The sequence below is a fragment of the Convolutriloba macropyga genome, chromosome 5 (assembly GCF_964194025.1).
Source record: "Convolutriloba macropyga chromosome 5, txConMacr16.3, whole genome shotgun sequence".
NCBI classification, from domain to species: domain Eukaryota; kingdom Metazoa; phylum Xenacoelomorpha; order Acoela; family Convolutidae; genus Convolutriloba; species Convolutriloba macropyga.
In genome coordinates this window covers 8077859-8090843 of record NC_134472.1, presented here as the reverse complement: position 1 = coordinate 8090843, position 12985 = coordinate 8077859, and the positions used below count along the sequence as shown (strand labels likewise).

Sequence of the window (12985 nt, the reverse complement as noted above, 5' to 3'; positions counted from 1 at the left end):
TTTGAACAAAATTTTCCAGTTAAATCTTTAATTATTATAGCCAAATTTAAATAGAAAATTTTTGAAGACGAAAAAGAAGTTTCAACAGTTTCATGAAGTTTTGCGATCAATTGATGATCAGGCTGTTTCTCCGGTGTTCTGATGATTGTAGGTGCCGCAGCGTTGTACCTCAAGTTGTTTTATGTGTCCTTCTTAAATATTTATTGATCTTGAGGTGGGGCAATTTCTGTGTTTTGTATTACTTTATTTACCAATTATATTAATTCATCTTCACGAAACTTGAAAGGTAAATATTGAGGCTTTTGGTTACGTAATATGTTTATCAGTAATAAGTCAATCTGCGGTTGTTTTTAATTAACATAAACAAATAAGAGGTTTCAGGCCTATATGGAAATACTAGCTAGATATGGCCTTGAAATCTATATGAATATGAACTAAATTATAGCACTTTATATCGATATTTAAAGAGAAATCATCACGCAACTATGAGGCACGAAATAGGGGTGTGTCAAGCTTTTTTCTGTTCTGTCACGATGACTTACTATTGGCAACTTTCTTCAACTGGAAGTCCTTTTTGGACTTAAAAAAGATATAGAGCAGTCTTAGGTGACCTAAATTAATTTATTAATTCAATTAAAGAGAGCTGATGTTTGCGGTGTGACAAATTATAGAACAAAAAATGAGTGCCTCACACAAACTGAGATGGAACGAAAAAACACAGGCGCCGCGTACAGCTGCGCTCAGCATAGAGATTCTGGAACAAAAATGAACGAGGTTTGCGTTTATTTTTAAAAACAACGCTGCACTTTTTAACGAATCATATTTTCATGTAAAAAAGTTGAAAGAGAATATATCTCATTTTCTTTACACTTCAGACATTGCTCCAAATTTCTCCGGGATGGTATTCGCAATTTGCAACACGTGCGCAGTTATGCCCGGCTTCATCTTGCCCGCATTCGTCACCTATTTCACCCAGAGCAACGAACACAGTCCAGAACTGTGGAGAAAAGTATTCTACCTGCTGGCCGGGATCAACTGCTTTGGGGGGATAGTTTTCCTTCTACTGGCATCCGGGGAGAGGCAGAAATGGAGTTTGGATGCCGGAGATGGCTGCAATGATGATGAAAGTGATGAGATTTACTTGGAGAAGAGAAGATATGAGATTATTGAGTCGGGTTGACACAGCTATTGAACTCCAGAGTATTGTTTACAGCGTTTAGATCATGTTTAGGTCAATGTTAAAAAAACCGGCCGAAATCTCAACATGGGGCTAATTCAAATATTAATATTATGTTATTGAGGAAATTGTTTATAGAGACGAACTGCATTCACTTCGTCCTTGCATGTGTTGACAAATGATAAATGACAAATGTATTAAAGATTTATTCAAAACAGCTTGTGTGTCACTTAGGGGATTAATTGAAAGACAAATTTTGAAAATACTGACATTGAACATTGAAAACAAGAAGGCATTTTTCAATTGATGTGAAAAATTAACTACCTCATTCCGTAGTAGTAGGTCCTCTAAAAAATAACTTGACAAAAAGCCCCGTTCTCGGAAGTTATCGTCGGTTTTTTGGTGTTAAAAATTGTGTGCTATTGATTAACCAATTAATTTAATTAAAACAATGAAAACCTAAGAAATAAATTGTTTGCTGTGTACCGCTTTAAGCATTTCAAATTGTCTTGAATCTCTGGAGTTCCAGAGAACTTAAATTGAGTTTAAGAAAGATCTTGGTTTAGGTTTAGAAAAAAGAGGGCTGGTCTCAAAATTTGATGAAATTTTTTTAATTCGTTTTCAATCCTTCTCTTACCATTTTTTTCTCCATATTTTAATTTTTTAGTCGTACATTTGAGATACTTAAGTCGTATGTTCTCCCAGTTAGATTTTAAGCGACAAAAACTGAACGAGTGTTCGGCTAATTGTATAAAATAACCAATTTAGGCTAATTGTATATCCTACATCATTTGCACTATTGAAAATGATGAATACTGATAGTTTTCTCTGAAAGATTGTTTCAATCACATCCCGGACGCTACAATTAGTCAAAATCGTGAAGCAAATGCTGCGCAAAAATTCAATTTTATTGGTGGTATTGCCTCTCAATTTCCAGTGCTCAAAATTTAAAACAACCAAATTTTTATTTCTTAAATCTGCCGTGGAAGCTCAATGATGCTAAGGCCGACTATTCCCAACGGCAGCACGTATTAAACTCTGCAAAAAAGTACTGTCACAAACGATAAAAAACAGGCAGAACAGTTTTGACAATATGTTTGATTTACTAAATTGAGTAATTTTTAACATAGATATCAATAACTTTTTCGACGGTTATATCTAGTCGACGGTTTACCAAGTCCACACGTTATTAGTTAATTAACATCAGTACAGGTTTTAAATTAACTAAGTACATGTTTTTAATTAACATCAGTTGTTCTGAGATTTTTAATAATACTATCGGTAATAGAAAAATTTAGAAGTCATAGACAGTGTTCTGGAAAAAAGAGGACAGCGGAATCTGGCGTGGTTGTTAAATTATGCCTAGGATGGTCTGTATCCAGATGCAATGTTTTCACATCATCGCAAATGATGCATCACAATGCTGAGTCGCATATTTTGATACACAAGCAAACATAACAAAACCAGTTGAAAACATATCTTGAACATCTAGTTTAATAGAAAGACTCCTATTTCTGTAACAACATAATTAAAAAATATATGGAAATCGATCTTAATACTTTTGAACTGTTTTTGGTAGCTTTTCTTACAAATCTTACCCTAAGTCGAGGTCTAACTTTGAGAGTGAAAAATAGATGAATCGTTATAAATTGCTCTCGAACGAAGTTGGTTGATGTTGGTCTTTTTTATGCAAATTTTTGCTTGACTGTTTTGAGTTTTCGAGGGACTTCTCCGCCCTTGACGTTTTCGAGGTATGTAATAGCCGTCATTTGAGGTCCACCCAATTGAAGGAGTTAGTTACCTCCCCCGGCTGAAGCAGGCTGCAATTAATTCCAGCTCCGATGAATAGTTGGAGAGCAGTTCTTCCGATTTTAGTCGGTTATGTTTTAAAACTTGGAGGGCAGTTTTTGAGGGCCGCGGAAAAATTCAAATTTTAAGTCATTAAACGCACTGTTCAACCATTTTTTTTATCACCCTTTGAACCATTTTCAATCGCCAATTTGTGATAAATTTGATGAAAATCTATGAGAAAATTTTTACCGTTCCCTAAATTGGGCTCGAGAGATGCTCCCTCTCCTTGGCAACTATCTCGACAAATAACATAGAGTGCATTTTGAGGGCTAAATTGTTTCATTATACAACAGTTATAACTTCAGATAAACGCTTCAGCGGCCCTTTCCGGGTGCATCCAGCTTTATTTTCATTTCGGTATCACTCGTTCTACCCCAAATCTGAGAAAAGTTATGATTTTATGAAAAGTTTAGAGAATCTGAGAAGTTGGTATTTTCAATGAAATGTGATAGGTTAAAGCCGCCAAAATTTTTTGACATAGGGCTTCAATTTGTTTTGCTTGGTGTATGAGCAATCGTATTTTGAAGTCGAACCGTTTGCATCCCAGAAACTTTTGGTAGACAGTTTTTGAACCTCCCGCTTCTGAATAACCGTAAGTTGCGATTTCATAGTTAAAATTTGAGATGCGATTAATTAAACTCACGGTAGTTGACACAAAATCTCAATCGAACGCCTTGAAATATGTTGCTATCTATTTTTATGGTCGGTTGAGATCCCCCCCAGTACGTTATGCGCCCCCCATTACAGAGCACGTGCAATAACATAGTAAATCATTAGGTAAAATATGACACATGCGTCTGGGGGGTGCAAATAATGTGCACCAACTAAGCTGCGGGGGGGGGGGGGGGCACAAACGGAAAAGGTCCGTCGTTTGTAGGTCACAGTTTTTACCCAAAGTCGTCTATGAAAACTATGTACCAAAACAGTTCAGCGTACGCGTTCCTTCATCATCAACCGGATGAGGAATGACAAAGTGTAAGACAAAACAAAAGAACCAATCTTGAGATTATCTGCAACCATATGACATATTGTAGGTGGCACATTTGTCAGTGAATGCGTACTCGTTGTTGCCAACAAAAGTTAGCAAATTATTCTTTGGTTAGGTTGATGAGATAAAAGTAATTAATTAGGCGTAATTTGTGATTGATAAAATTCTCCAGAATCCTACGCCCTCACTTTCGAGATTGGAAACATTTCTCTTTCTTACTTCTCTGGAAATTAGTTGCCCTCGTAATTTTCAACAAAATTTCTCTCAAATTCAGTAACATTCTTAGTTCGTCTCAAAAACTTCTATCATTCCAGGAGCAAAATATTGTGAATTCTGCTTCCATAATTCGTAAACTACAAGTTTAACAAGCAGCGACAAAGAAAAAATGAATTTGAATTGTAAGCTGAAGTTGTTCAGCATTTTGTTCACTGCGCTGCTTGTCTTGCCGGGCAAGTGGCTGTTAGAAGTGTCGTGTTGGGTGGATTTTGGGGTGGGCACCAGCAGTAACCCTGCGAACTCTGGAACTTCTTCGGCTGCAATGCAGGACAGCCTAATTTTGGTGGTCAGTTTAGGTATGTAATATCGAATTGCCGCAGTGCAAAAGACATGTCGACAAATAAAATCTGATTAAATAGCAAAATTGGTTCTTTTCCGTTTCTGCCCCCCCCCCCCCCCCCCGCTTAGTGGGTGCAGATTATATGCACCCTCCAGAGACGCTCGTACCATATTTTAACAAAATGATTTAAACTATGTAATGACACGTGCTCTGAGGGGCGCATAACGTACTGGGGGGAGGGTAATAACGCGGAAGATCTGCAGAATGTGTTAGGTAAGTTGTAAGCTGCTCCCCAAGTTTCAAGTTTCTGTCGAAAAATTGGGATCTTCAACAATGATTCAAGTTTTTGTGGGGCAATAATTCAAGCTTTTGCATTTCAAATAATTCGATGTTGACAGAAATCATCGAAAAGTCGACTTGATAGACTCGTCACTGCGTTTGAAAAAACTTTCAGGTCTGTTGTCATCCTGAAGTTTTCTCCAAAATAGGTGTCGTTGCGGAATATTCACGTTAGCTGATGGCTTATTTTGACTGTATCACATTCTATCAACAATATACTCGTCAGACTCACAAAATAGACCAGCTTTTATTCATTGATTTCGCGATATGTAGCACTAGCTATTAGGCCAACTGGCTCGTTTTGAAGAACCTTTCATAATGGAGGAGAAATTCTAAGCTTGCTTCTTTAAATAAGATTAATTAAGATTATTAAGATTAAGTAAGAATTGTTTTTCAGCAGAATAATGAATCAGGACTTGTTTCTAATCTGTTACTTTTTAGTGAGACACGGAACCGCGACCCCTGGCATTCTGCTTCCCAATGACCCTCATATGGAGATGTGGAACAAGATTGGCTACCCTCAGAAACTGACTCCAGTGGGATCACAGCAGCAGTATGAGCTGGGAAAACTGCTGAGGGAGAGATACGGTAACCAATACATCTCGGAACGCTTCTCCCCAAATGAGGTAGGGGGTGTGCGTTTGCACGGGTTAGGGGTTGAGGGGGTCTACAGCACAGGATGTTGGGTTTAATCAAATGCTCTTTGTATGATAACATTGAATATTAGGTCTTCAAAATTTAAAAAATGTTACGAAATAAAATGTGGCGTGGTTATCATAAAAATCTACTTTGGAAACGACAGTCCTTCACAGTCCAAGAAAACGCTCACAATTAAGCCTTTAAAAATGGATTTTAAAAAATTGTACAACAGCCCAATTATCGTAGAGGCTGATAACAAGGGTAGTCAAAGATGATAGAATCTTGTTTATAAATCAGATTGAGAGAAGTGTACTTAAAAGGCCGACATCGCTTGATCGTGTTTAAATGCCTAAAGGGATCTCAATTTTGCAAGACTGGGATCTTAATTAGTCAACAGTTATGGGCTTACCTTATCATGACAGAATCGTGGCTTCAATTATTAATTGAGAGTTTCAGTAATTATAATGTTGAGCAGATTGTAACTAACACTGGGCAATGCAAAACTAGCTCTTGGCTAAATACACAGGGAACTACACAGAGACCAAAGTTGCCTGTTCGATTTTTCGAATCTTTCAGCTAAAGCAGACTAGAACGTATTGATTTTTGTGAAATGTGATTGGTCAGTTTGTGATTGTTGTGCGTAGATCTCGATTGTGAGTACTGGGAGGAGCCGGTCCATGTTAGCAGCCCAGAACACAATGGCAGGGTTCTACAATCTACAGAGAGACCAGACAGACTTCGAAAAGTGCAGCGGAATGGAGGTCCGTTGGAACATTTGTCACTAATTTGACCTGTATTTTTGAGATCTGATCAAAAAATGAATCCATTCACTTTATTTCTTGCTATTTTTTCAACAGCTCAAACATGAAATACACTTCATAGAGAAGCATTCCAGCGTAAAAGATAATAGGGTTTCATTTATTGGTGTGCTTACAAACGATGTTGTAAACTCTTTCTGCGATCAACTTACATATCTTTCAGTGGAAAACGTGGTTTTTTTCTGAATATATTGAAAATGTAGCCAAGCGACCAATTCGCTTTTAACTGTTTCTACATTTTGAGTTTTAAAATGAACTGTGAACTCTTTACAAACGGAAAAGTTCTGAAATATAGCAATTGCTGTTTTAGGTGCACCCTGACTGTGAAGTATTCCCTGTTGAGAAGACAGCTGAACTAACTTACAGAGAACTGTGGTACAACTGTTCACGACTTCTCGAGTTGAACAGAAAGACTATCGGGCCACTGAGAACCATTGCTTTACAAGGTGCGTCAAATTTGTTTGTTTGTTTGTTTGTTTGTTTGTTTGTTTGTTTGTTTGTTTGTTTGTTTGTTTGTTTGTTTGTGTTTTATAATGTAATTTGTTGGCATTTTGCTCCTAAATTTTTGTTTTAGAAGAGAGTCAAGTTTGGTTTAACTTAAGCAATTAATATATCTTTTTTTGCATTAAATTATTGAATTCCCGAAATATAGAAATCTATGGATAGTCGCTTGCAATCATGATTTGAAAAATATTTTTCTCGGCATGTTTTGAGTTCCTGTTGCCCGTAAAATGTCCTATCTGGTTTCGTTTCACAAAAAATAGAAATCAGTTTTTTACGACGTTATTTTTGAAAACTGTTCTCGTTCTCATCACAGCCACGTTCGCCACCAAAATGAAGCCCCTAGTCGTAGTATATTTACGACAATAGGAAGTTTATCAAGTTTTGTTTTGGTGGCTTCAATGGGAAAAGGCAAAATAAAAGTTTCCTTCAAACTTTCTAGTTTATTTTTTTTGAAATTTCTTACAGAACTTGAGTTGTTGGCTTGATATAGAATTGAAACAGGTATGATCCTGAAACACTAGATGTATTGACCAGATGTATTTTCGTAAATATACCACAAGTAGGGGCTTCATTTTAGCGTGGCTGTGATGAGAACGACTCCACCGTTTTCCAAAATAACGTTGTAAAAAAGTGATTTATAATTTTTTATTGTGACACGAATCGAGATAGGACGTTTTACGGGCAACAGGAACTCACACTATGCTAAGAAAATGATTTCTTAAATATAGGCCACCAGGAGTTCTTTGAGAAGATGACTCGAGTGACAGGATTCCAACTGACCAACTTCAATGAACTCAGAGATGTACATGAGGCCATAGATGCCATGAAGGCCTACCACCTCCCACTCCCACCCTGGGCCACAAAAGACATCGTCAACCAACTTAAGGCTCTCTACACGTTAGAACATCATACCCTTACTGTTCTTGTATTAGATATAATAATTCGTTTTCAGATTGGGTCACCAATTGTGTAAAATTTGAAAATCATTTATTAAGTCCTCAGCACCAAATTTGAGCAAGCACAATATCGCAAGGAGAGATGCCCACCAGAGATATATACACTGACCTTTAATAAAACTATTTCTTAAGCTGCGATTTACTAAAAGGATAAATAAAGAGCTATAATCTATTGTGATGAATTTTTTCAGTCGCTTTTCGCCCCTTACTTTTATTCACAATAAAGATACCCGACAACGTGTCTCTGTTGACCTAATGATGTTATTACACATAGATTTCACAGAGACCACTCTTATTATTGAATATAATTTCTTAAGGCTTTCGACCATTTTTTGGTCACTTAATTTTTACCTTTCGGGAAAGTGCTTCCGTGTTTCGTTTTTTACTGAAAAATTGTTTAACTCTCCTATGAAAGGTACATTTACCTCGATTCCACGTCATGTTTAGCTATCAAAATTTATTTTGTCTATTATTTTGTTGATTGCAAAATCATAACACCACATACGTTCACATCAACATTGTTATAAAAATTGGATCCTTTCCGTTTGTGCCCCCCCCCCCCCCAGGTTAGTGAGTGCATATTATTTGCCCCCCCGCGATGCACGTGCCAACGTACCATATTTTTACATAGTGATTTACTATGTAATGGCACTTGCTCTGTAACTGGGGGGGGGGGGACACGGGACACAAACGGAAAAGATCCGAAAAATATCAGAAAGACAACAATAAAATCTAGAAAATTACATAATTTTTTTGGAGGGAAAAATAAACAATAACTTCATTCCGTGGAATGATTTACCATTTAATTGTTCAGACACGACTACGACTTGTTGTTCACTGAGGAGGAACAGAGGAGACTGACAGGGGGGCCAGTTCTCAACATCATACTCAACGCACTCAAAGAGTCAGCACATGCTGCCATCAATTCATGCAAACATCTCAACAATCATCACGACGGTCACCAAGGTCAGTTACATAAGAAGCTTACATGACATTTTACCCAATGCTATGCTAGAAATTTTACACAATGTTATGCTAGATCTTCGCTAAGCTAGTTGATAAAATTTTTTCTCAGCATTTGACTGCCCAAATTTTCTCAGCATTTTAAATTGAGCAAGCTCAGCTCTCGAGATAATTTGTCCTTTTTTGTAATGTGGCCAATTTTCTCGGTTTCTATTGTGTGTTAAACATTGTCAAATGAGACTAGCATATAAACGCAAAAACGTCAAAATTTACGGTTTAGTATTTATCAGATGCTCATTGGTACTTCGAAAGATCTCTCAATCCTCATATTTTTTCTATTTATATTTTTATTGAATGTGTTCAAAGTTTTAAGATTTTTTTTAAATTATGGTTTATTTTTAATTCATAATTTTTTTAAATTCAAATTTTTTGAATTCAAGCTTGTTTTGTGTTTAAATTTTCAGATTTAATTTGCTATTTACTGGCGCTTTCTCTGAGATGTCCTCAGTTTCAATAAATTTGTCGAATTTTTGACGATTTGTTTGGTCACAATATCATTTTTGAGGTATTTTGCGCCAAAATTTTTCCATTTCGTTTAGCAGAACATATGAGCCGTTTGTCGGAGCAGTGAGAAAACGTCAACTAATTCAATTAATTGTTTGTCAACTGATTATTTATGTTTGTTGCATCTAACCCAAAATCAAACGAGTCCAATTCGATTAGTGGCAGCAACAGTAATCAAAATAAAGACCTGCAGTCTCTAGCTAACAGATTTCATTTAATTGCGCCGACTTGTTCAATTGAATTAATTTATTTCATACTTTTTTTTCAAGTTTGGAGATGCTTGTTGTTTTCTTCGTATGAATTTGGAACTATAGACTTATTATTGTTTCGCTCCGAGTTTGTTTCTTTTAGTTATCCAGTTATTTTGTGTTTATTTTGTGTCCCTTGCGCTGTTTTGCCAAACCGCTCATTGGCTAACGAATTGCAACGGTGGACAACTCGACCCGGACACCAATTTTCTATCACATTTTTTTGTCCCAGAAGGAAAAATTTCTTGTTCAAAATCTTTAGAATTTTAAATTCTCAAATTTTTTAAGAAAATTTAGTTTTTACCTGAGGTAAGTTACAAGATTTTTCCCTGCCTACTAGACATTCTTGCTGCTTTGGTCTGCCTTTGCTCTCAAATTACTGCGAAAATCTGCTCTTTATTGAGAAACGCGTAGGGGTTCGAGTTATCAACTTTGGCAGAGTCACGTAACCTTGCTTGAAACAAGCACTTTGGCGCAGTTTCAAATATAGCATTGTATATTGGAGAATATGGCATTTAATAGTCTGGCACTGCAGAGATCTAGTATTTCAAAAGATGCACGTGCGTGTTCAAAAGTTTTTAACATTTTCCACTTTGGCCGACTAAGGAACATACAGAATTCGTTAATTTGAATAATCTCTTCCGTTTGTCCTCCCCAGCTTAGTGGGTGCATATTGTTTGCAAACCCAGGCGCAGCCGCCATTTTTTTAAAATAACAATTTGCTATGTAATGATACGTGCTCTTTAAATGGGGGAGGGGTGGGTGCTTAAAGTACGGGGGGCATGAAGGGATTTCTCTCAAACGACTGGCGAGTAATTGGCTACGGTAGTACCCAGCTTGGGAAATGCTATCATGAAGGGAGGAGAAGGGTGAGCAGAGTGGGGGGGGGAGTTTGGGGGGTTCAAGGGATGGGGGTAGGGTTGGGAAGGCTGGACGAGAGGGGGTCCAAACCAGGCGGAGGAAAGTGGACTGGGGGCCTGTTAGAGGGGGGGGGGGGGTGGATTGACTGAGGAGGTCAAAGATTAGCCTTTAAAACCATAAAATTGTCTCCTCAATGCAGTTTTGTTGAACTGCATTCTTAGTGATTGGTAAGGCGTAAGGTTCTAAGAGCCCTTGATGCCCTCCGGGCGATACCTTTGTGTCCCGTTTCTTATGACGAAAAGTCCAATGTGTCAGAGGAAAAATCGGTCAAGCGAAAAATTGCATTAAAAAGACCACAGGGTTTATATAATTGCTACAAACTTTGCTTGAGACCAATTAATTAGTTCCCAGTTTGCTAAAAGTGTAATTTTGATGTTTTTTTGTGTGTTTTGGTTGAATTCTGTTAAACGCTGTTGGTTAGCAGAATGTCAATCACAAAACATATGAGGTACAATTAGAGAAAAGACATCATTGTCGTTGACGACTTGACCACAAAGGACTTTGATTAGTCGCGACGCCAAAGAAGGGCTACTGTTTGGAATGGCCAATTTTAGCATCCATCTGTTCAATTGTTATTTTTTGTTTCCACAGACGAGGAATGCTTGAAGGACGAGGACTTGCCGCCCAAAATGAAGCTGCTCTTTGGTCACACCAGTTCCATGATGTCTCTAACAAAGGCAATCGGAATTGAACTCAGTCACGTGCCCGGATTCGCAGCCTGCCTGGTTTTTGAGGTAAGTTCATTTTCTGTTAACTTGTTGATATTTTAGAACGGATCTTTTCCGTTTGCCCCCCTCCCCAGCTTAGTGGTTTCATATTATTTGCACCCCCCCCCCCCCCCCAGACGCACGTGCCTAAACTTTACATAATGATTTACTATGTTATGGCACGTGCTCTGTAACACCATCAAATTATAATTGCTACGTGCATTATGAATGACATTTAAAGGGGAAAATAACAATATAAAAACATTTTTTTCCCGAGCCCAGAGTGCTTTCAAATATGTTGCACATAATAAGCAAAAAGTTTAGTGCGCTTATAGTCCCCCCTAGTTAGTGCGCTTATATCTTTTACGCCGCCTGGGGGGGGGGGGGACAGAATATATCCTATTGCTATTATTTACAGTTTCACAGTCATTACATAGCGCTAAGTATTTGTTTCATTTCAGCTGTACCAGAGCAGTGACAACCCTGACAACTTCTACATCAAAACCCTGTTCAAAAACAGCACCCAAATCAGTGATTTCTACCTACTGCAGATTCCCCACTGTGGCAGCAAATGGTGCGAGCTGAACAAATTTGTGGACACTTTGGAACACATGGCAGTGACTAACTACACTACAGAGTGTGGGAAAGTGACACCATTGGAACCATACACAGTTGGGAATTCGTTCCTCCTCAAGCGAGGAAAACAAAACAACAAAACCAATAATAAACAAGACCAGTCCACTTCGAATGACTTAGCAGACGAGAAATCATCTTCGAATGATGGGAAAAAATTGGTTGAGAAAAATTCGTCACACGATATTGGGAAAAATGGAGGCAAAACGAAGTCCAAGAAGAGCAAAAAGTTGGCCAAAAACGACCTGTAGTTTTTGATAATGGATTTGTTGTGCTGCGAAAAATTAGCATGGTTTCGAGAATTATGTGTCTGTGCTTTTTATAGTGTAGTTTAGTTCTGTATAACAGTAGGGTGACCTGTTCGAAAATTGACACATGAATGTCTTTGAAATAAATTTATACTCGGATTTCATATATTTTTAAAGAATTGTTCAGAAAAATTTAGTTTATTTTACTTGAAAAAGTAGTATTCTGTCTAACAACAGAAGTTTGCAGCCTGCTGGGTTATCTCTTAGTCTTCAGTCGGCTTACTCAATCAGTGTTAGCAATAGGTGGGTCTGCAATCATGCTGTTGTATAGGCGCAAATGAAAGGCGAGCAAACCTGCGAAACTTTTGCTCGAATTCAGCTGATAATCTATCTATTGTTTTAAATGTAAGTCGCATTTGAGCACAATGATTAACAGCTATCCTATCTTCACATGCTTTAACAATTCTTAAACATGCAGCCTACTCCACCATGCTTAAGCTCCCGATCTGAACAAGTTTTTGGGCTCATTAAGAATGCAGCTTAACAAAAACAAGCGAGACAAAAAGCCAATGACCAAAAATTTTCGCATGGAGTCAGTTGAATAGACAAACGCAACAGGCTTGGGTATCGCAAGGGATTAGACCTATGACTGTGAAGCGATGGGTAGGGGTTCAAGCCTGAGTAGGGGCGGAAATGGATGCTGAGTGTACTGGTGTAAAGGTTTGGAATTTGGATATCTTTATCTTCTGTTCTTTATCTCTTTCCTCTTATTTTGTTTTCTATATGTTCCTTTGGTTCTATGTTCAGTCATTCGTTCTGCATTTCATTCTCTCCCTTTCATCTATCGTTCTATCTATCTTCTATTGTTTTAAA

The 12985-nt window shown here is 37.6% G+C and overlaps 2 protein-coding genes across 2 annotated transcripts in view; both read left to right on the top strand.

The window, feature by feature from the left end:
• LOC142339756 (sialin-like) overlaps positions 1-1446 on the top strand; it is a 35660-nt gene extending 34214 nt beyond the window's left edge. The window contains exon 7 of the mRNA XM_075390012.1: positions 876-1446. Within this exon, the coding sequence (XP_075246127.1) occupies positions 876-1180 (305 nt within the window). The 3' untranslated portion in view covers positions 1181-1446. The remainder of the gene's footprint in view (positions 1-875) is intronic.
• Positions 1447-4225: 2779 nt separating this feature from the next.
• LOC142339755 (testicular acid phosphatase homolog) lies at positions 4226-12276 on the top strand. Its single transcript, XM_075390011.1, has 8 exons — positions 4226-4588; positions 5353-5537; positions 6195-6311; positions 6679-6814; positions 7601-7769; positions 8643-8794; positions 11116-11258; positions 11693-12276. The coding sequence occupies exons 1-8, from the start codon at positions 4402-4404 to the stop codon at positions 12113-12115; spliced, it is 1512 nt and encodes a 503-aa protein (XP_075246126.1). The 5' UTR covers positions 4226-4401; the 3' UTR covers positions 12116-12276.
• The last annotated feature ends 709 nt before the right edge of the window (positions 12277-12985 follow it).

Bases quoted from the DNA above. Each gene is read 5' to 3' on its own strand.
- LOC142339755 (XM_075390011.1), top strand. From the start codon at position 4,402: ATGAATTTGAATTGTAAGCTGAAGTTGTTCAGCATTTTGTTCACTGCG. The intron at 7,770-8,642 runs GTTAGAACATCA...TTAATTGTTCAG, and splicing joins CAACTTAAGGCTCTCTACAC to ACACGACTACGACTTGTTGT. The intron at 8,795-11,115 runs GTCAGTTACATA...TTGTTTCCACAG, and splicing joins TCATCACGACGGTCACCAAG to ACGAGGAATGCTTGAAGGAC.